The sequence below is a fragment of the Anomalospiza imberbis genome, chromosome 6, assembly GCF_031753505.1.
Source record: "Anomalospiza imberbis isolate Cuckoo-Finch-1a 21T00152 chromosome 6, ASM3175350v1, whole genome shotgun sequence".
Classification (NCBI taxonomy): domain Eukaryota; kingdom Metazoa; phylum Chordata; class Aves; order Passeriformes; family Viduidae; genus Anomalospiza; species Anomalospiza imberbis.
In genome coordinates, this window is record NC_089686.1 from 44,450,607 (window position 1) to 44,474,364 (window position 23,758).

At 39.9% G+C, this 23,758-nt stretch overlaps 1 protein-coding gene across 1 annotated transcript in view; it reads right to left on the minus strand.

Annotated features, from left to right (window-relative positions):
• The window catches only part of LRP5 (LDL receptor related protein 5), a 134,928-nt gene that overhangs the window by 89,269 nt on the left and 21,901 nt on the right, over nucleotides 1-23,758 (minus strand). The window contains exons 2-3 of the mRNA XM_068193808.1: nucleotides 14,412-14,808; nucleotides 219-416 (exon numbers count right to left, since the gene is read on the minus strand). Coding sequence (XP_068049909.1) covers nucleotides 219-416; nucleotides 14,412-14,808 — 595 coding nt within the window. The remainder of the gene's footprint in view (nucleotides 1-218; nucleotides 417-14,411; nucleotides 14,809-23,758) is intronic.

The following is a 23,758-nucleotide window of genomic DNA, read 5'->3' on the forward strand; positions in this document are numbered from 1 at the left end:
TGAACAGTCTATGGTGAAATACTGATACACTCTTACTCTTAAAACCAGTTTTATAGTATGCAAGGTTATTTTTTGCAAGGCTATTAAGAACTGCATTTTTAAAAAGCAATAAGGTATTTGCATTATTCTAGACTACTGGGAAAAAAAAGTCTCATTTCAAAATGAACACAGAAAGTGAGAAATAACTTACACCTTATTATAGACCAAAGAGAGCTTACCTAAAGGAACCATCCAGATTTGCCCTATGAATGAAACTCAGTTTTGCGTCAGCCCAGTAAAGTTTCTGCTCGTCGAGATCTATCGTGAGTCCGTTTGGCCAATAAATATCAGAATCAACAATTATCTTTCGCATGCTGCTGTCCATTCCTGCCCGTTCTATTCGGGGCGTTTCACCCCAGTCAGTCCAGTACATGTATCTGAAAGAGACACACACACAAATGAGGCCACAAGACATGCTGGGGTAGCAGCTCTTTGCAAAGCCTGTAGTGCTACATACATAGAGCAGGGTATAGACACCAGGGTTTACTCCCAAAACTTTTACACACCTATTACAGCAAATCAAACCCCAGGCCCACAGGGCACAAAGTAAGTCCTTCATGAAATCATCTCGCAGGTTTTGCCTCTGTGTATTTACCATTCTCTTCCAATCCTGAGCAGTACCTGATTGTTATAAGCCTTTATAACTGAGTATCACCCTTGTGTGGTCAGTTATTACAGGTTAATATCCTAAATCGCATTCTGAAGCAACTAATTACCTATCCAAGCAGGCAATGAGCACAGCTTAACCTCCTTTTGCAAGTCCATAGAGAAAAAAAGAATAAAATCAAGTGTCCTGAAATTTGTTTCTGTCAAAAAATAAATAATGAATCCATGAAACTTAGAAAGACATTAAATTTTTGATATTTTTTTTCCCCATTTCCAGTTTCCCTGTCACTCCACCAACGGGCAATTTAAGCAGCCTGAATAGACTTACAATAGATTACAGCACGTACTAATTGGAAAGGACCAGATCAAAGTGTGGCAAATCACACAACATCTGCATGAAAAGCTGAGATTGTACAGCTACAAGAGAAATGGTCTGGTGAGAAGAGGACAGCCAGTTCACAGCTGGTAAACATTACCCAGCATCACATATCCAGCCTGCAAGTTCCCCATGCAAACACAACGCAGCCAGCTCCTAGCACAGCTGCCCCAGGACGCTCAGAGAAACTCTGCTTTCCCAATGCCACTGCAGCTTTTTGGCCATGGGTCTGTGTGAGAAAGCCTTTGCCCTGAGGAAGCTCTCAAACATAACCAGGGATCTGTGCACTGGACCCATCACCTCCCCAGGTTCCCCACACAGTATTAGATCAACAGGGGCACCAGCTGGGCAAGAGCACTGAGCTGCATCTGAGCCAAGCCCTCCTAACACTGGAGCTCCAGAAAAGCGTGGTAAAGAGACATCTATTCAGCCCTGCACAATGCTTAGCCAGATGTTTCATAACCTGGATTATCTCAGACCCTTAGCTCCCCTCAGAAGACAGCACTCGCTGTGTAATCACAGTAGGAACCACGAAGGAAGTAAATGAATGTGGACTGTGAAAACACACTTATACAAAAAAAGCTTTATGCTTTATTTTATGAGAGAGAATCCTGTCCACACTTCAGGGATGATGTAGGGACTACATTTGTAATTGCTGTCATGTTCTTCTGCAGGGTGGTCTCCCCTTTGCACAGCAAGATCCTCCTGCAAACTGCAGAGGCTCTGCAGCTGCTTTACCTGCAGCTGGGGCCATCATTTCAGCCAAGGAGGAGCAGGCAGCTCTACAGTTATCACCAGCAAATGTCCCTCACAGCACACTTAACCTTAAAATGCTCTGGTCTCCATGTGCATCCTCCACCCCAGTTCAGGCAGATCTCCAGTTCCGGGCCACTCACAGCACCTACGCAGCAGCATATTTAATCATGAGCAGTTTACCCCACTGGAGAGGGGAATATAGATAACCAGACAGATAGAAATTGCTCGCTTGTATCACAATACACATACACCTGAGTGTGAGGTCAAACAAGTTTTCTAGTTGAAATAAAAACCTTCCACGCAGGTGAGTCCACCGGTTTCTGAGATAGCTCACATTAGAGTAGCTGAGGCACATTTACGTCCCCAGATGCCTTCCAAACTTCCTCAGCTCCAGCAACCAGGATAGACTGACAGCTCCTGAAAAAGCAGCAGCAGTAGTTGAGAGCTGCCCCAGTTCAGAGGACAACCTATGAATGTAAATTGCCACTCATTTTGGTTTTCCTTAACAAGTCAGGCTGTAATTTGTGGCAACTCAGACTGCGTGAGGAAGCAGCTATTGACAAACAACTAAAGACAGAAAAGCAGACATCAAAAACCTGTCTGCACAACCAGCTGCTGAATCACACTGTGAAACTGATATGGCCAAATACCCATTTTTGGTCAGGTCTAATCAGTTGTCTGATCCAGCTCATCTGCAACAGCTTGCACCACCTGCATCCAACTCTACAGGAATAAAGACAAACAAAAGACAGACTGTTGGATGAAGAAAAATGTGGCTACTAGAAGTGACTTTGGGCCATATCATGTGGCTATTGAAATGTGTAAGTGCAGACTAAAAAAGGAGCTTAGACCAAAATTAAAAATCCCATAAAAGTTACCGAAAAGAAAAAACAAAGGAAACAAAACTAGCTAAGTCCTATTAAACTCTTAAAGCAGGTTAAAAGGATAAAAAAAATCCTAAATTTTCATGGAACAAAATTCCTCCCCTCAGGCCTTCCATTAAAATTTCAGCCTGCACTCTCAATGCATTCAGATGAAGGGAAAAAAACCAAATCTGTAAACCAAAGGGCCTTCATGGCTTTTCTATGATATTAAAGGAGCTCCAACTCAAGAGCCTCTTCCCAAAAAACAGTGTCATTTAATTTCATAGGTGATGTGTGTTTACCCTTGGCCTCACAGAGGCTGCTGTACAAAAGTAGTACTTTCAAATTCACACACAAATTTGTCACAGGAAAATTACATCTCGACATTTCAGCTCATTACCAGGCACCAAGCTCAATGTTACTCAAAGGTTTAATACTACATGGTATTAGCAAAGTAGCTGCACCACAAAGGAAGGGTTAGCAGGATGAAGATGCACTTAGACAACATGGAGAACAATCTGAATGCAGGCAGCCTTCTTTCAAAGCTCTTCTATCTCAGCTGGACTTTTCTACAGCAACATACCTGTCACCACCTTGTCCTGACAACAGGGTGTCTCTGCAGTCCCTCAAGTATCATAAAGCTGATCTCAGTGAACTTCTCAGAGTATACTGAGTCTCTGCACTAATCAAACACCTAAAGAGGTAAAGGTTTCCTTCCCTCTGTGTGCTCCACAGAATCCCATGGTCCATCACAGGAGCACACGCCAAGCCATGGAATGGCAAATACAATTTTTGCATCCTTTTCAAAGATGTTTCTATCCTTTCATCAGGCAGCAGGTGCTGAATTGTCAAGAATTCTAGGAAATTTGCTCTGGTTTGGGGATCTCTCAGCACATCAAGACCCTGAATTGGGAGTGTGGTAATCAATCTAAGAAGCTGCTCCTACGGCAGGGACTGATCTTCTCTGGTCTAAGTGAGCCCATTTAAAACCATTCCACTGCCAAATGAAGCACTTCTTCCCTGGTGCCCACCCCTGGTGTTGACATTAGTATTGTACAAGGAAATAAAAATGAGAAAACCCAAAACCTTTCAGTTACCTTAGCAAATCATCAATCTTACCAATGTTTCTGCAGCAGCGGTGCTTAGACAGAAGGCGCAAATAACGGCAGCAACCAGCCAGCTGAAGCCACCTGTGAAACTTGTCCAAAGAGGCACTTCTCATCAACTCCCCCTAGGCAAGTCACTCATTAGCTCAGTCCTTTCCATCCCTCCTCTTCCACCATTCTCTAGCCTAACATCTAGGCTCTTTTGACTTTTTTTTTTTTGCAGCACAAGGCATAACAGAGCACTGGACATGAGACTCTACCAGGCCATAAAATGTCATATTTTAACTGCATGCCTGTGAGGGATTTTCAAGAATGCACAAAGTGTCTAGTTTTCCTTTTTTTTTTTGCCCTCCTCTATTTTGAGTGACAAAGCTAGTTCAAACTAAGGTAAAAATACAGTGTCCTGGCAGGAACACAGAGTAACCTGAAGACAGAATTTTTTTTGCAGAAGTTATAAGTCCTAAAGAAAAGAAACATCCATGGTTATTATGGAAAGAATGACACAAACTTAGCTAAACCAGCACTGCAAACTTCACTGGAACAGTAATATGAGAAATTTTTGGGGCAGGTGGAAAACCTCCTTGCGATGATTTGTGATGAAGAAAAAGACAAAGGCTAACTATCCTTGAAATAGCCCATGGATCTCATTAAAAATATTAGTCTCCTGTCAAAAGTACTGAAATCTGCTTGCACTAGCTGGTTCATCAGATAAAGAGGAATACAGGAAAAACAGTGGAGAAATTAAAGATTTTAGTAATGTCCTGAAGTAATAATTAGGCCTTACAGCTTGCATCTATCAAATGCCTCCAGTCTACAGGATCAATTCCTACACAAAAGCAGACACTTTTGGTTGGAGCTTTAAGGACAGGGGAAGAACATGGCAAAAAGCTCCAAGTGGCTTCTCAGAGAAAGAAATCAATCTGGATGCTTTAACAGTTTATATGTAGGAACTGATTTGATTCATCCTGATTTAAATTAACCTTAATTCTGGAGCCTGGAGTGATAACTGACATATTATTTTGGGGGCGGGGGGGGGGGGGGAAGAAAGGCTTTCCTGAATTATATTTTTTAAAGAATGCTCAAGAGAGCATTCTTTTTGACATCTCTTACTGACCTCAGTATAAAACAAGCACTTTCAAACAGTCAAGATATCATCAATGTTTCTGGGACAAATGACGGTTCAGGACTGGGTTTTTTGTTTTTCAAATGGAACCTATTTTCCAGGTGTCCAGTAAATTAACAATCCCTATCATTTTCATTTCACTATTTAAAAAAACCCAAGTATTTAGCCCAGATAATATTTCAGAAAAATAAGTAGACTAAGCGAAGAATGTCAGTCTGGCACTACCTGTGCTATTATGCCTCCCAGTTTTTGAAGCCAGCTGAAAAGATGCACACTGAATAACAATGAAGAGCCTAAGGCAAGCATTTGGGTATTTTTTTGTTTGGTTGATTTTCTTCATGGTGGTGGTGTTTTTAAATGTAAATTCCAGAGTTTTAAATACCCCTGGGCCAGGGCACGCCATAACAATTGTAAGAAACTAAAAATATCAAAACTAGCATCTTTGTACACATTAGGTCGATCACATTTTAAGACTGAGATCTGGCATCTGAGGAATTTTATATCCTCCTTGCATTGCAACAGGTCAACAAAAGTCAAACAGCACTGAGGCTGTCCCAGAAAATGAAAACATGAAGTCCTAAAGAGCTAATGAGAGAAAAAAAAAAAGCCCTTGTGAGCAAAATTCACTGCTAGGCAGCTATCCCAAATCAATACTCTTAAAAAAAAAAAAAAAGTAACCAAGCAGCACTAGAGAAGCTCAAAACAAAAAGCAGTCCTTGGACAAACTTGTGGGTTACTTCATTTAGTTCTTCAGAGATGCTTACGTGTCTTCCCCCCATCACTGGTTTTAAACCTTGACTCCAGACTTCCAAGGCAGAAAGGAAGAAGAGGCAGGGCAAATAAAGGAACTAACATCAAACAATAATTTCACAGCACTTGCATCAATTCTGTCCCTAAACTGATCTGGTGTCCCTAAACACCTCTTTGCTTGCACTAAAGAAAAAAGCTGGAACAAAGCAGAGCAAAAGCCAAAGCTCCATCAAAGCTATGATGTAAATGTACACTTTCTTCTGAACACACAGCCACCATCCAGTCCAGCAGCCAGAAGCACCAGACCCAAGAGAGTACATAAAATTCAGTTACTGCTCTATATGTAAGCACATATATGTAATGTGCTACATATATTACAAATATATAACATATATTACAAATATGTAAGCTCTATATGTAAGCTGCAAGCTTCACAATCAAGCTTTCTTGTCAGATCTTAATTAAATGCAATTCAACTGCAGTCAACAAGTCCCTGGGTTTTGGCACATAAATTACCACACTGAATCAGGGCTTAAATGGTGCTTCCCTCCTATCAGAAGAATGGGACTGAAAACCACCTTGCAAAAACAAACAGATTTTGAAGTTGGCAAACTGCACCCCAGTGGTTTTTTTGTTGGCTTTGTTTTTGGGCAGGTTTTTTTGTTTGGTTGGTTGGTTTGTTTTCTTTCCCCTGCTTAACTCATTTTAAAATTCCAGGTGCGGGAGCAAAACCAGAATGAAGACCACATTTCCCCTCAGTCTTAAAGCTGCAGGTCATTCCTTATTTCCCAGTGCTTCATGTCTCTTGTCATCATTTTCACAAAGATTAGAAATCAGGGCTGAGCCCTCCAAGAGCAGCCAATCAGCCATCTGAGCTGGAAGGTATCACAGACATAATAAAAAGCAGCCAACGTTGCCCAAACACTTTTTCCATCTCCCAAAATGCAGTACAGTTGCCAAACCTTACATAACCTGCTTACACAAAAGGGGCCAGTTGTACAGATGATATAAATCAGTACAAACTTCTCCAATTTCAACAATGCTCTTGAACTTATACAAGCCCATGGCACAAAACAGGAGTTTACAGGAAATTGCTATCAAGTTTAGATTCCTGCACATTTAAAACTTACTTCCCCCATCCCACCTTTTAAGCTACAAAAACTCCACTGTGAAATTAAATATCCCCAACTGTTTACAGAAGAAAAGAATGTCTGTCCCACATAGTGTTAAGCTGCAAATTACTTACTCAAATTACCCTTTTTTCTTTTTTTCAAGCACTGAATTTTGAGACCTGGATGTTCTTGACAAAATCATTACATCAAACCCAAAAATATGCCACCGGAGGTAATCATTACAACTAATCACATTGTATTCAAAAATGAGTACAAAGCAAACAAAACCCTTGAGAACCAGCCTTCTCCACTACAGTTTTCCTACAATGTCTTTTATTCTGATTAATTCTTTTAAAACACACACTGGTTAGATGTCCTCAATGATCTCTGTGGCCCTCTGATGGGCTCACACCAGCATGTCCATGTCTCTCTCCTGCTGAGGAGCCAGAACTGGGCACAGCACTGCAAGGGTCATTTCACCAGCTCTGAGTAGAGGGAGGTTCTTGATCTGATGGCAGCACTCCTTCTGAGGAAGCCCAGGTGTGCTCTTGGCTTTCCTGACAGCAAGGGCTGTCTCATAGTCAGTCCACTGACCCCAGGTCCCCTTCTTCTTTCACAAAATGGGATTTATTTTAGGAATGGGAAAAATAGTCCAAATCTCACTACATTCAACCCATTTTAGGACACGCTGCATACATTCAAAATTCAGGGTATCCTGACATGAAAAGGATGAGCTGCTGAACTCTCCATCGGCTTGTGAGCTAGACCCAGTCATTACTTAACTACATCTACCTGAAGTTAAACCTAGATTTCTTCCTTTCTTCATAAGGAAATACTGAATTAAAACATTGGGGCAGTGAAAAAAATTGTATGTACACATTGTACTGACTTAATGGAAGATGGGGTGCAGCAAATGTATTCAGCAACAGCAATCCAACTATGTAAGTCAGGTGCTGGTGGCCCTCTTATCCACAGATCTCACAACTGCTGAAATGTTTAGCTCAAACCAAGGCATTTTATGTTTCACTGTGCTCATGCACTTTAACTCAATGTTTAGGGAAAGGTATACTACAACTAAAGACAGGAATTTGTCAAGGCATGCAATTTAAGTTTGTTCATTTGCACCCTTGTAATTTCCATCACAGTAACAAACAAAACCCTGAGAACACCCTCAGCAGGTTACATGGAAAAATTCTTCCTTCAGCTTATACTAATGCTTAATTTTACATGAAAAAAAAATTAGAAACATGTTTTGAGTTAAACCAAAACAACTCATTCATGACAAACAGAACAGTGCCAGTCCAGCCAGACCAACATGTTGAATATGCCATGATCTCCACATTATGCAGCCATAAAATGCACCCAATTACATCATCTAATCAAAGAGCTTCCATCACCTCTTTGGTGCCAGTGCATTCCTGACTTCAGCCAAGAAACCACTGCAACACACTCTGGCACTGTGACAACTAAAGCCATCCTGTTGCTCCTTCTGCTCCCTCAAGAAGTGGTGTAGAAATGTAGAACATAATGTAATTCCCAAACTTAATAAGACTAAATGTGCACAGGGCAAAGAAGTATCAGTCTCCAGGATCCAGGATAGGAAGAATCACAGAAAATGTAGCAAAAGAAGAGTGCAAACAGGGGAGGGAGTTCAGTGGGGTTTTTAAGGAAGCCTACACATTTCCACCTCTTTCCCATGCAATTTTGGGGTGTAGGGGAGAAGTAAATTACCTTTTTCCTATCATCTCTGAACAGGCAGGTCTGCTCTCAAATGAAGCAAAAGGTCTTAGAACAATATATGCCCTTCAGTCATATATATGAGCAAGAAAAGGGAGAAATAAGCCGAGGAGACTAATGAACTATTTAAAGAAAGGCTGTCACCATCAAGGACAATCATCCAAAAATTAGAGTAAATAACAATTCCCACAAAAACCTCAAGTTTCTTATGCATGAGACTATTTGCAGCTATTTGGAGACCCATATCAAAAGCTTTCCAAGTCCCAGAAATTACTGCCATACCAAGATACTGGATATGACTGTGAACCAATTTTACAGTTGAGTACTTTTCCTTCATTTTAAGATAATAATTGTGCTACTCATATATTACAGAGTTTCAAATAACTAACCAAAAGCTTCAAAATAATTTTATACTTGCAATTAATTACTAACTAGAAGCACACAGGATATAAACTAATCTCTAGCTTTCAGGCAGCAATAAGCATGTTTCACTCAAAACCTGGGCATCTTCTGAATTTTAACCAAGCAGACCTGAGTTAGGGTTTCTAAAAAGCACAGTCTTTACTCAGAGGATGTTTCTTGCTTTTCTTCTCCACCACTTGCAACAGTCACAAGTTTTTCTTCAGTATTCCCTCTCCTTTCAACTATTCCAAAGGAGATTAAGATCAGAAGATACACTGCTAAAAAGATGCCATCATTCATGCTTATTTGTATCAGAAGCTTCAGTCTACTGCAGCTCATACAGATCTCAACAATTCCAACACAGCAAGCCAAGATGCTTAACCTTTAGTACCTGCCATGCTGCTGTGTGGGACCAAGGTCCTGGTGAATCATCAGCAAACACCACTGCAGTTTGAAGGGCTGACATAAACACAGTTGTGAGTTAGAACAGCTCCAGGTCTTGCTCGTGGCTTTGCTGTCACACTGAGGAAACACTGGATTAACAACTAGGCAGGTCTGAGGCTTTTAATTTTAGACTCTGAACTGAAAATTTTCTAATTGAGATAGCTGTCCCTTCTATACCCATTTTTTAATATCCCGTTTGGTGCATTTACCATCTAATCCTTTCTTCGGTGCCAGCTATACTTTAGGTCAATGACAGCAACTGCTTGCAGATTTTGGGTGATTTGCCATAAGCAACCTGAGGCAATGGCTAAGCCAGGCTATGGCATGCAATCCCTTAATGCTGTTCAGACATGATTAGGCTTGTTTTAATCTCTGAACTAATAGCCATTCTGCAGAATGCCAAAACAGATGATTTATTTTTAGTACTCAGTATTTTTTTTCTTATTGCTGCATTCTAATTTGTATCTTATTTCCTTCCCCTGAAGCTTTGCTATTTCAAAAGGAATTGCTCCATAAATGAAGTCAGCTTCTGTGGTGGTCCACTGGCACAGCACTGCCTCTGCCCAACAGCCCCACACCATGCCATGGAAGACTATTTAAGAATGAAAATGAGGGAGGAAATGTAGACAGCAGTTTGCAGCTTTTCTTCAGTCAGCCAAACCAGTTCAAAGGTCTTTATTGTCCTCTTTCATCGTTTCTACAGATCTCACCAGAGTCAGCAGGCCAGCTCAGGTATGGCAAATTCAACAACCCCAGTGACTACACCAAGTGATGGCTGTGGTTATACCCGCACCAAAAACCCCACAAGACAGCACACCTTTTCTTGAGGCAAGCAATTTTTATCTTTCCTTAAAATAATAATTTCACAGACCTTTCAAAGATGTCTCATTTAGCTCTTTGTGCTTCGGCAAATACAGGGGGCAGAAATTCCCCAAGCATTATTGTCTGCTGAGCGAGACAAACTACAGAAAATACAGCCTGGACTTGGACAGTAAGCTCACCCCAGAAGGCAATACAGCAGCCATCACACAAGTAGGAACAAATTCAAGATTTATATTAACCAAAGTAAATATCTCTAATACATTGTAGACTTCAATAATGTGAACTCACTACTTCATTAAGCACTTAGTGAAAATCAGATATGAAGATTATGGATATGCTACAGATCCTCAGAATCTGAGCCCTGCGTTAAATGGAGAAGGTAGCAAGCATTGAGACTTTCATGTCACAGATTTAATGACCCTTGTCAACACACATTCTAGGGTGTTCAGATCTAAGACCTTCACTACAGGACCGAGAATTAAATCATTTGTTTTGGCTACTTATTCATGCATTCTTTTGAAGACTTCTTTTCAGGAAATTGAAGTTTGCTTGCCACAACATGTGATAAAAACTTGTTTTTCAAATACATTCCTCCTTCTTCAGACAATGTTCACGACACAAGTTCTTTGCACGGCATTGCAGGGAATTTGAGCTACCTCTTTTAGCTGGGCTTGAGTAAAATCTTTACATACAACAAATTCAGATTTGTTAGAAGCTGCTATCCAGAAAACATGTAAATACTTATGCAATGGCTGCAAATTCAAAGTTAATAACACCAACACTACTGAATCCCCCATCAGCGGTCTACCTATCAAGAATGTATATAAATGCTAATGTTCTACAAAACACTACCAAGAATTTAGCCTAAAGTCCTCCATTATACAAACAGCTTAACATACCCAACAGCAGGACTGGAATCTAAATGAAAAGCACCAGCATCAGCAAATTTGCAGAAAAATGTTTTGTAGTATCCTCTGTCTTCTTAGTTTATCCTTCATGTCAAGGAAGAATAATTGGATTATCACATATTCTGCTTCCTTTAATTCCTAGAATATACAGTGGGTCTAGCAAGAAAGTTTTAATGTGTATGGAAAGAATGACGTTATGTATTAAGCTAACTCCTGTTAATTATGATGCTTTTTCAGAGTATCAGAAGACCCTGTACAAAGAATGATTTTCACCAGCTCTGGGAAGAAGAGAGACCCACAGATAAGCTTTAAGTATCTCACAGCTTGCCTTAAAAAATGAAATTTTAGGAATGCATGAAATTTTAGGGGAGAGGAATGTCTCTTTCTCAGTCATAACTGTGAGATAATCACTGCCTTTAAAGAAGGAAGACAGGCTGAGTGTGCAAAAGATGCAGCTCTCTCTAAAAATGTGACTACGCCACAATCATCTGACTTACTACTTAGGAAGCCCATCAGAACACCTGAAAAATCATACTCCTGAATGTCAACTGGAAATCACAGAAGAACAGGCTTCAAAAGGAAACTCCAGAAGTCAACTTCGCTCCTCTCCAATGTCCTAAGGCTTGGTCATTACACTTCTGGTGTTCCTGAGAGATGACGACTGTATATTCAATAAGTTCTTCTCTATTCTCTCAAAGAATAGTCTATGTCTTGAAGGAACACACTCAAAATGGATTACAATCTACTTATTAAGCAAACACCACTGCGGGCATAACACTCCGCTGCAAACACCCCAACACACAGTCCTCCATCCACCTCTGCAGAACAGCCTTACTAAAGCTAAAAGACCAGAGAAGGTTTCACCATTCTGCACAACATATTATTATCTCGAGAGAAATCAGATTTGTTTGACTTGGAGCCTTCTAGACAAACCCATGTTTGGGTACTAATAGTATCGGCTAAGCATTTGCAATCTGCTTATTTGTCCCATTTTGCCTCTGGAAACCAAAGTTGACTAATGAAGTTTTCTTCCTCATTTTCTAAGCTTCCCACCCACACTTCTCTAGTAGAAACTGCTAAAAGGACAAAATCACTTCCAAACTGAAAACAAATGACTGGCCACTGACAGATTGCCTCAACCAGTTTTAAGAACCCTAGTCTGAACTTCATCACATTTCATATCCAGAAAAAAAACAACAAACTTACTCAGGTGCTCAGAGTATTAGCCTAGTATTATTATTTTCTTAGTATTAGGAACAGTATTAGCCACCTGATTTCAAAAACTTATGAACAAAAAGTCAAATAAAAAGGTATTATTAAATGGTTCTTTTCTCCTACTGACACTCACTTTTCTTCCCCTGAGAATACCTGGAGCAAGGAACACATGATTCTATGTGAACTCAACCCCAGAGCCTGCTGTGCCAAAATCACCATTTCACAAATGCACCTAGGAAATATTTCAGAACTACCAGGTGAAATGATGTGGTTGTAAAAGCAAACATAATGTTTTATTCCACAAATATATGTGATGTCTGATTTTTAAAATTTTATTTAAAGTTTAATATATTAGTTTTTCAGGCAAACCTGTCTTTAATTCAACACTTAAAGAATCAGTCAAAAGGCAAGGAACTGCATCCACTTAGGAAAAGTAAACCTGGCACTGGCATTTCAATGCAAATTGCCATACCACTCTCTGCAATCCACCTCACCATGAAATACTCAATTTAACATCATATTCTCTCTTTAAATATACTACTGAACTCTACATCTAATTAATCAACATTAATTAATTCTGCATAGATTACTTGCTGTCAGAATACAACAGTATTCCTGTTAATTTATTTAAAACACCTCTATACAACAATTTGCTGTGGGGAGAATTCCTTTCACCTAAAGGCACCTGTAAGGAAGGCAGGATTAAGAACCCCTCTGGAAAAGTCCTTTGGCCCAACAAAGTCACTCCACTTCCCCTTTCACTGGTAATGGCTGCACCTTTCCAGCCATTATCTGAAGGATACCAGCAGCTCCAGCATTTGACGTGTCAACAAAACTAAGGATTTTGTTTCTTTGGGTACACACAGTTTCATTTAGCCTTTGTATGCCCTTTATGTATTAATCATAAATGTACCTGTAACACCTCACATTCATCTGGAAAATCTTATGCAGGAAACACTGCAAAAATAACCAAAGTTCCAGCCTGTGGCATGGAAGGTACTGACATGGTCATCTTAAGTTGCCCTCTGTTGCCTAGTTTCCATTTTCACTGCTCACACACTTGAAGCAGGTAGTTTCTTAAGACACTGTCCATCTCCCAGAGCAGGATAAACCACCAAACACTTTATTTTTATGGTTTATACTAAGCCCTTGCCTTAACTCAGTATCATTTTGCAAAGAGATCAGACTCAGTGAAAATACCAGTTAATGCCAGATTTTCCTACAGATAAGAAACCCACCTATCTATACCCTAGAGGTAGATAAAGTGATCTCTGAGAAAGTACTGTGAAAATGGCAGATGATCAGTGGCAAACCAGCTCACTTGTGTGGATCCATGCACACAAGAGAAATGCACTTGAGTTCTCTTTCCTCGTTTTCATGGGGGTTCATCTAGCACAGCATATCTCCAGTCATCACTGCAATAAATGCCAGGCCCAAAGGACACAACACCAGCACTGCTTGTGCACAGGGAGAGCAAAAAGCACATGTGAAACCCTGGGGAGGGTGGAAGAGGGAGGGAGGGAGGAACCATGCACATACACAAGTATTTTTAAGAGTGACACATGCAGCCTGTACTCTTAATACTTCTTAATATGGTTGCTTTACAGCGTTGAGAATCCACAGTTTCACCTGGATTCTTTTCCTTGCTGGCACAAACATTATTATTCAACATCATCACTTTAAAATACTCTGATTTTGTTTACCAGAGCATAGCAAGTGAGAATTCCTGTTTCAACACATGCAGACTTGCACATGTTGCTGTCTAAATTAAAGACATCACATATAAAATCAAAGTTAACTTACTAAACAAGATAACTGAGAAAATCATAATAATAATAATAATAAAATGCTTGGAAAATTAATTACTTTTCCAAAGTGCAACGGGATAAGCCAGGTAATTATACTGGTTGAATATTTGGCTTGGCACCTAAGAACCAGCTGTATTTTTCTTTTTGGCTCAAGGTCTGGGCTGCCATTTCTTGCCACAAAATATTTAAGTTCAAACATATGTTCAGTTATAGATCTTGAGAAAAATACCTTGGGAAAATGTTAAGCAAAACAAAAGGCTGTGTTCCTTTTCTTTTCAGAACTAAAAACTTAACATAAATCATCACCATATCCATTTAAGCATTTAAGCCAAATTAATATTTACCCATGAGCCGGATCCAAAGCTATTGCCCTGGGCTGATCAAGGTCTTGCCAGAAGAGGACTTTTCTAGATGTTCCATTGAGATTAGCTACTTCTATCCTATTGGTTTCTGAATCCGTCCAATAAAGTTTTTTCCCAATCCAATCACACGCCAGGCCATCCGGGGAAACTAGACCAGAAATGATGACATTCTGCACCACATTCCCAGTTTGGTTAATGTAAGTTTGCTTGATGGCTTCTTCACTCACATCTGTCCAGAAAACGATGCCTTGTGAATACTGGAAGTCGACCGCAGCAGCATCCTCTAAACCACTGACCACCACGGTGGACTCCAGCTTCGTGCCTCCAGCATCCACGAGCCGAACATCCCGCCGGTTGGCAAAGAGCAGAAAGGGAGATGCTACAGAAGGAAAAAATGGAAACATGTTAGCATCACAGGCACCTACAGATGTTCAAAAGCTGACTATGTATGTGGCAGAGGATTTCTTCTCCCAGACTGGCCGGGTAGGGAGTACAGAAGTGTCACCGTATCTAAAAACCTCTTCCTTCCCTAAGTCAGACAGGGGTGTAAAAGAGAAATGGACGAGCACGCCCAGTTCTTTATGTAGGGGATGTGAGAAACATCTTCCACATAGTCAGGAGTTCACATCAAGACTTTTCAACAATACCTTCAGCAACACTTTCCGTCTGTTGCTCTAACAACAGACAAATTAGAACAAATTAAGTGTTCATGGTTTAAAAGCTTGGTTCAACCAACTGAATTAGTAACAACACACAGAAAGCAAGCTCTGAGGCCTTTTAGCAGCAGGCTGAAAGCCAACAGCACTAGACACAACACCCTGAAATGCTCCTACCAAGCGCCCTCCCAAACAGCAGAAAGCATGACAGAGTTTCAGAACTCCTGTCTTCTCTCCTGCACCACAGCAAGAGAAATTCAAGACAGAGTTTGAAGGCAGACAATGGCATGCGTTGGGGGTGTTTGTGAAGACTGCTGTTAGCTGAAAGAGATCGAGAGAAAAAGGACAAAGGTTTCCCAGCTTCCCCCATCTCACCCCAATTTTTCTAACTCAAGCAGCAGCTGCTGGAGTTCTACACCTGTCAGTCACCTGCTGAGTCCCAGCTCCACGTGCAACCACTGCATTCAACGTGCTGCCTCCAACGCACAGTCAGCACAGGTCCAAGCACTTGCTACTCAAGGAACAACACACAGAATAGAGCAGCATGTATTCTATCTCCTGTGGCTCCAGGCTGTCATATAAATACCTTCAGTTTTAAATTCATGTTACTGTATGTAATATGTAAGAGTTATTTCTTGATATTGTCTTTCAGATTCAATTTCTCCTGCACTTTCTAAAAAAGAAGACAGTTTATACAGTGTCTGAATTGAGGTCTGCAATGCTGGCTGCCCTCTCAGATGCCATTGCCAGTCTTGTAATTCCGGCTCTGACTACATTCTCACTGCAGAGTGTGTGCCTCTGCACATCCTTGACAACAGCTAATGTGTTTATGTGCAGGCCAAGGACCTCAGCTGGAATATACAACTCAACTTCAGATGAGCTCAAAAACATGCATAAAAATTCAGAGTTTTTATTATTATTCTCCATGGTCTTTTTTTTTCCCTAAGCCAGGAAAGAGATTGTTTTATTTTGCTTTTTGAAGGAAGAGTATGCTGACGTAATTTACATCACCTGCTGGTTTTAATGACCAGCAAAGAGAACCAGTTGTTATCATTAATGTTTCACCGAAGATGTAGTATCTTTTTTCTCTACAATATTTAACTCAAGAAAGTTTATACAGCTTGAGGAGAATTACTTGCTAAGAAATTATGTCTCAGTATCCCTCCTATTTGATTTTGCTGGCTTGCCAAGCCCTTCTCTCAGTCATCTTTAAAAACACTAGGAATAGTATCAGGAAAATCCAACAGGTTAGTTATTGCAAACAGACAAAAAAAGTCTAAAATACCAAGTGCTTGTTTTCTTCTCTTCAGCTCATTGGTTCCCCATAGCCACGTCTGTTTTAAGTGGCACTGTATTAAACCATCTGAACACTTGGGAAATTTCATGTTAGAGGGCTCCAAGTCACAAATTCTATGGGGCAGAGACCTTCTCAAGTTATGCACACTGCCTCACAAAATCAGCCCCACATCCAGACAAAGATCAAAGCTGCAAAAAGCCTATGTAGAATTTTTTTTTTTTAAATATTGTCCCAAAAACATGTTTAGAGGATTCTGAATAGATGGATTTTCCATGTTAAAGGCATTATTAATGCTACTACAAAGGAAAAATGAACCTGAAATATCAAGTCCAATCAACAGCAGAGGAACTCAACAGCTTCTTAACTAAAGATCAGACATGAAAAATGTCTAATCCAATCAGTATCAACATTATTCCAGCTCCCCATCCCTTTCAGCAGATTTCTTCCCTGCTGATGTACACAGTGGGGCAGCAGCAGGCAGATAAGGCATTAACTGCCGTGCTCTCTGTCACTTCTGTCCTTCAGAGATGTCCTGACTGAAGTGCAGCCTCATTGTGCTGGCCATGAGCACCCAGCGGGGAAATTACACTGTCCTGCTTGCAGCTGTGTTAGAACTTCACTGCACTATACACTCCTGTAAACTGATAGATTATTGAAAATGGCCAGGCTTTATCCCCTTTAAGAACAAGTAAGTGGCCCACTTCCTTTGGGAAGGACTAAAAGAGAAGGCAGAACTCTGGTTCTGAGAACTATTATTCACTTCTCTGCTCCTCCCCACCAGCCTATTTTTTTATTTCAAATTTTATTTTTAAAATGGTTACGGAGCCCTTTTAAAATAATACTGGTTGGGAAAATAAACAAACAAACAAGAAAAACACAAAAAGTCCAACAAAAAACAGTGATCTCTACAGTAATTCTTGCCTGAAATGCTGCTGAAGAAAGCCCATGTCTCTCACACAAATAAAAGAAATAAAGCGAAAGTCCGAAAACTACCTAAATGTACTTTCACTGTCTCGTATTTATCACGTCAGGTCAGAATGTGACGGCTCATGAGCAGGCAAAGTTAATTCTGGTAACTCTGCAGATTCCACTAAATACAGTTTCCAAGATGTTGCAAGAAAAGTTCACAGAACTTTTCAAATTTTCAGCTTTCCCAGTTAATAAGCAGTATATCTGAAAGAGACAGCTAAGACAACAAATGTGTTTCTAGAAAGATACACACATAGCATTTAGTTTCATGCAATTACTCAACAGTTTAGCAATTCAAAAGATATATTCATACTCTAGAAAATTACAACCAACAGAGTTTTTAAGGCATGAGAATGAGAAACAAAGCTCAAAAAGTATCAAAACAAATGGCATTGATAAAACACTTGATTTGCTGTGCCATCAATAAACCATGCTAGGGATACAAGGCCATCCCACCCATACAGGGTACAAGTTTATTTTGAATCCCACATGAAAGTAGAATCAAAACTTCATTTCAAGAATGTGAAGACCAATCTCCTTCTAAATCATACTGTCTTCTCAGCCCTGAACTGGGCTTGATGGTCCACAGAATACTCTTATCCTTGATGCATTTAATTCTTTACTGCACAATTCCTGACAAGGCAAACTGGATGCAAGTTAACAGGAGTTTCTAAGGAGAGGGACAGGGTAGACCCAAAAAAACCAGCAAAAATTGGCTATCATTAACCTTCAAATGAGCTTATTTGTTTCACAGGAGGAAATCTCCTTTCCTTGAGAAGTTATTCCACATTTAGAAGGTTAAGGGATTCAAAGGAACATTGAGTGTTATGCTCTATTTTGATCAGCAATACTCTTGACAACTGCAAATTGCTTGAAAAGGAAAACACCATTTCTATTTTGAAAAAATAGAAGAATAAATAGTGAAAGGATGAATGCTGAATGTGGAGGATAAACTGTTTCTTCCAGTCTATTAACCACCTAATTGAAACGACATTTTAATGTAGTCACAAAAAAAGAGTATTATTTTTCAGTACAATTTGAACGGTTCATATTTTTCCATAATAGGCAATATTTAAAATGTCAGTACATAGCTGCAGTTCACAGTCTTTGGACAAAACAAAAAAAAAGTCAAACCTGAAATCCCACAAATTTTCAAATAAACTCTAAAGAGATAACAGCCTGAACTACACAAAGTTACAGAATTTCTTCTTGCAGCAATTCTACAGTCTTACTTGGATCAGGCAGTACTTGATCAAAACCACTTCATTCTAGAAAGACGTATTATTTCTGTGCAAAAACCTACCAATTTTCCTGTGGTTTTCTGCTAAGTGGAAAACACCCTTGACTTGACAATGTAGTGAGCTACCTACACAGAAGCCTATTGTACAACTGTGTGAAAACAGAGCTTCTCATCAGTCCATTAACTGCAGAAAAGGAAACACTCCTGATCAGGCAGGGTAGGAATCAAACAAGGGTTCAATTTCCAGCTTTGCCTTTGATCCTTTAAATGCTCATTCCTTGTCTGTGGCCATTTACTAAATTTTAATTGTTTCACCTGCATCAGGAAAGTTGTTTTGTGAAGACATAACTTAAGACTGGAGGATTTGTACGCTTTTGTATAATTTATTTATCTGGTTGACCACGATAAACAGTATCAGTTTCTGAATTTAGTCATCAACTTTCATTGTTTTATTTGTGCTCATTTAGAGCACTTGAATTTTAATAAGTGCTTCAGGGGTACCTGTTTACTGTTAGCCTCAGTAAACTGACATGGAACAAACAACTAAAAAATGCACTACATGGTCTTTACTATTAGTTTCAATAATGGCTTTCTAAAAACCAGTTTGACAGGGCTCAACATACATATTAAGACCAAGATGATGAGTGATAATCAACAGTGTATTTGTCATCAGTTGTTGGTTTTTTGCAAAGCTGCAACACTTCTAAGACAAGTTGAGCAAGAGTTTTCAAAAGTTATATTTATACTACTGCTTCATATTTGTTGACATGCCTATATTTTGTCTCCTTCCCCTTAAAGCCAAAATAGAAAGACATGGGAATACTGAGGCACATGCATGATTTCTACTCTTGAAAGGACCAGAAGCACAGAACAAACACAAATCCTATGAATAGCACAGGAGAAAAGCCTAACTTACCAGTTCTTAAGCTGGTTAACTAGGCTGAAGTTCATGGAAAGGTTTAACTGTGATTTTAAGAAAAGCAACTGAGGATCTTGGGAACCTGGCACATAACATAAAACAAGGGTCTCATTTTAATAAGCATACAAGCGAAAATAGCCATCCAAAATTACAGCATGTGCACCAACTTATATTTTAAATATTATTTCAAACCTTAACAGGACAATTGCAATGGAGACCTCTGCGGTTAAGCCATCTGTACGGCTGGACAAAGAGAAGAGCATAATTCTTGCAGCAGTCAATGTCCCAAACCACAAAAACATTTATTACCAAAGAGCACAAAAACCCCACACACCCCTACCACAGGCATGCAAGATGGTAAAAAACAAACATGTCAAAACTTTTGCACCCAAGGCTGCACCATGTTATGGAAATTCTTAGGCAGGATAAGGAATTAGCGTGCATCAGCTCTCTACACTTAAAAATAGCCGCTATGCAGAAACAAGACTGTGTAAGTAGGGTCCTAAGATATAAATTAATTGAAGAAACCACTTCTACAACACAAAGCGATCCCTCTTGTCCAGCTCTAACTCTCTGGAGCACATGGAGGCTTAGACCTTGGATGTCATAGAATCACGGAACGGTTTGGGTTGGAAGAGACCTTAAAGAGCATCTATCTTCAACTCCCCCCTGCCATGGGCAGGGAGACCTTTGAATAGGTCACTCAAGCCTCATCCAGCCTGGCCTTGAACACTGACAGGGATGGGGCACCCACAGCTTCTCTGGGCAATCTGCTGCAGGTCTCACCACCCTCACAGTGAAGAAATTTCTGCTTAATATCCAATCTAAGCCCACTCTCTTTCAGTCTGAAGCCATTCGTCTATGTTCTGTCACTACATGTTCTCATAAAAAGTCTCTCTCCATCTTGCTTGTAGGCCCCTTCAGGTACAGCTAGGTCAACTCAATGCCTTCTTTTCTCCATATTGAACAGCCCCAATTTTTACTGCCTTTCCTTGCAGGAGTGGTCCTCCATCCCTCTAATCATCCTGGTGCCCCTCCTCTGGACTCTGTAGCAGGTCAATGTCCTTTCTGTGCTGAGAAATCATCAAAAGATAAGACTGAATGTTGATCTTCCTGTACTAACTGCACGTACTCAACCCAAGTTTCAGCTTGCCTGGTAGAGTCCTCTGAAGAACACAGGGCTATGGCTGTCATCCTCAAAACACATTATTGAAAATAAAGTGAATTCATTACAGAATATTCTTGCTCCAGCACAGAGGTAGGTGGTAGCAGTTTTAGGACACAAGACTAAAAAAAAAAATCAGGACTCCTTGGTTTCACTCCCACACATTTCTTCCCCTTTAGCAAAGAACTTGAACAGGAATTTCAGCCCAACAATTTGTAAAACTCATTCCTCCTGCTACAAACATACCCTTCCTTCTGCTATTAATTATCTCAAAGGGATGCAGTGAAGCCACTCATGCTCAAGTAAGACACTTGAAGATATTCCAACAAAAGGCTCAGTGATGCACTCAGCTTTTCATTCCTGAATGGCTAAGACTTCTCTCTGTGAGCTGATCCTCTCAGTGATGGCTGGTTTATAGCAGTACTTGAAGAGGAAAATACACTCCTTCTCCAAATTACATCCTATTCTTCTAGCCCTCCTGTTCAATCCATTTGATAGAAATTTTGCTTTCCAAACCATGAGGTGCTCTGGTTATCAAATAAGGAGGATTCATTTCCATTTTAGCTGATTTTACTTAGAATCAAGGTCTGAAATCCAGGATGAGACCACTAAGAATATCATACATCTACACGCATTGTGTACAGCCAGTAATTTTTGTAAACTTTCCTCTTCACCAGCCTATATTTTATATTATTTACATGGTCACACCAGGCATAAAATGGTGTGCAGTAATCCAGTCCACGCTAATATCCCATATTAAAACGGTATTTGGCAAAAGTTTTGTTTATATATGCTAAGTATTATCTTGAATACCACAAGAGAGACAGGGTCTCAGGGGTCAGATCTGTTTGCTATCTGGCTACAGTAGAAGCTGTTCATCCACTAATGTACCTACAAGAAGTGACATGGCTTTAGCCACAAATATATTTGGAAGTGGGTTATGTAAATAAATTACACAAGTTTAAAGGAGATCTCATTTAGCAGCAGCAAGTCGGAAAGGGTCCACAGAAAGTATATAAAAAAGGTTTAAGTGGGTTTAGAAAACATATGAAGCTTGTTCTCATCAAGAAGAGGAGCTGGGAAGGCTGGAGATAAAATTATAGTAAAACAGATCAATCAGCAAACACTTTTATGAGAGGCTGAAGTTCATTTTTTCTTAGCCAGTGGAGAAAGAACACACTGAAGAAACTAGATCAGGTTAGGCTTTAGTGGCTTTCCTTGATGGGGAAGAGAATGCAGACACAATGCAGAGAGGAACATGTTCTGAAGATACCGGAGCACACTACAGAAGCCACAAAACTGCTTGCAAAAGGTGAATTTTAATAGCAGTTGGAAAGTCATTCCTCAGGTATGGTTTTTGTACAGTTAATTCCTGCCTCAAGAAAGTAGTTTCTTTTATGTGTCTTGAAATCAAAAACTAATTTAAAATATATTTTAAAAAAATTTTTAAAAAGAGCTCCGTGGACTGAACTCCCCACACTGCTTCACTGAAAATCTTGATTAAGGGGGATTGATTGTGTTTATGCCAGGTTTTACACAAAATAGTTTTGAACTTCCCAGTAACTCACATCACTGTTTCTGTTGCCCTCCTGAAATAGATGAATTTAGTAGCTTTATCAAATAGTAATGTTAAAATATTGTTAAATAAACTTTGAGCTACTTTTGTTTTATTTTTTAAATAAACAAGCAGCAAGTCTCTTGAAGATCTTGTTATATTTTTCGCATTGCATAGGGTTCCCACACGCACAATAATGACAGGGTTTTAGGAGGATGAGAGTTACTTCAGACCACTGGTTTTGTTTGGCAGCCTAGTTTTTAAATAATAATGTTAGCAGTAACAACAAAATATAGCACTGATTATATACCATTTCATCTCCACTGGCCGAAATTAGTTCATTTCCCTTGGCCAAGAGATGCCAAAGTATGTCCCTGAAGAGCATGCTCTGAAGAAGTCCAGCAAAGGTGTTTTACGCAAATTATGAAATTTAGGATTTGTTCTACTTAGCTGGGTGGCAATTAAATATTTTTAAAATATCCAACAACATCCTCTGAACTTATTCATTCATTATTCTTCTGTCCTGGTTCTGGTTATATTACCTACTTAAAGTAAAAAAAATTTCACATGTCAAAAAAGCCAAGTTAGTGGATTCAGTGTGCGTACTTCAGTGCACTTGCACCTCAGCAGATCCTGGAAGCAAGCTACATGTGTTCAAGACCACTTTTATGTGGACACATTATTTTAAAGGAGGGTTTCCCAAACTCTCCCTCTTTTCCCAAGACCACCCATTAAGCACACCACACAAATGCCTCTTCTGGTGCACCAGGCAATGGCTCTCTCAGACTGCCTTTAGTACTGCTGTAGCAAATACTGCAATTGGTTACATAGGTCAGCATATTTCATCTTCTAACACAGCTTTAGCAGCTGGAAAGGACGACAGCCAAGCCCATGTGAGCTGACAGCACTACAAGGACCACCAAGCAGCATACAGAACATATTTAAAGATCCACCGAAAAACTAAACAAAACCCAAAATATCAGCTGTGATTTGGGGACACATCAACTTACAATGAGATATTCATCAGATAAGACTTGCAAGCACTTTAAACATTTAGAGAAGAACATGATTCACTAGATCATAAAGCAAGTTTTATTTGGTCTGTATTGTTAGAGGAAATTTCTAAACATTATTGCAAAACTGGTTCTTGGCAATCTCTCTCTCCCTGCAATACACAACTGGTGTTCAGCCAAACAGTTTTGAGGACTGCAGCCTCATGCAATCCTGACTAGCTAATGTTAAGCAGACAAAATCTCTGCAGCCTGAACCCCCACATCTTCCTGACCTCAGGAAAGTTCTCACCCGAGCTTTTTACCGAGGTTAAAATATACATGAGATTTTCCCAAAAGCAGTATACCGTTCATCACCACTTGTTTGTTCTTCTGAGGCTTCTGCTGCAATTTGCTATTCGAGAACCACAACGCACATGACAGCTAAAATACAAATATACCATCTACTGGGGATTAGGGAACTGGCTTCAGACAGACACCACCAACGAGCTCTGGAAACTAGTACTCTGAACATGGCT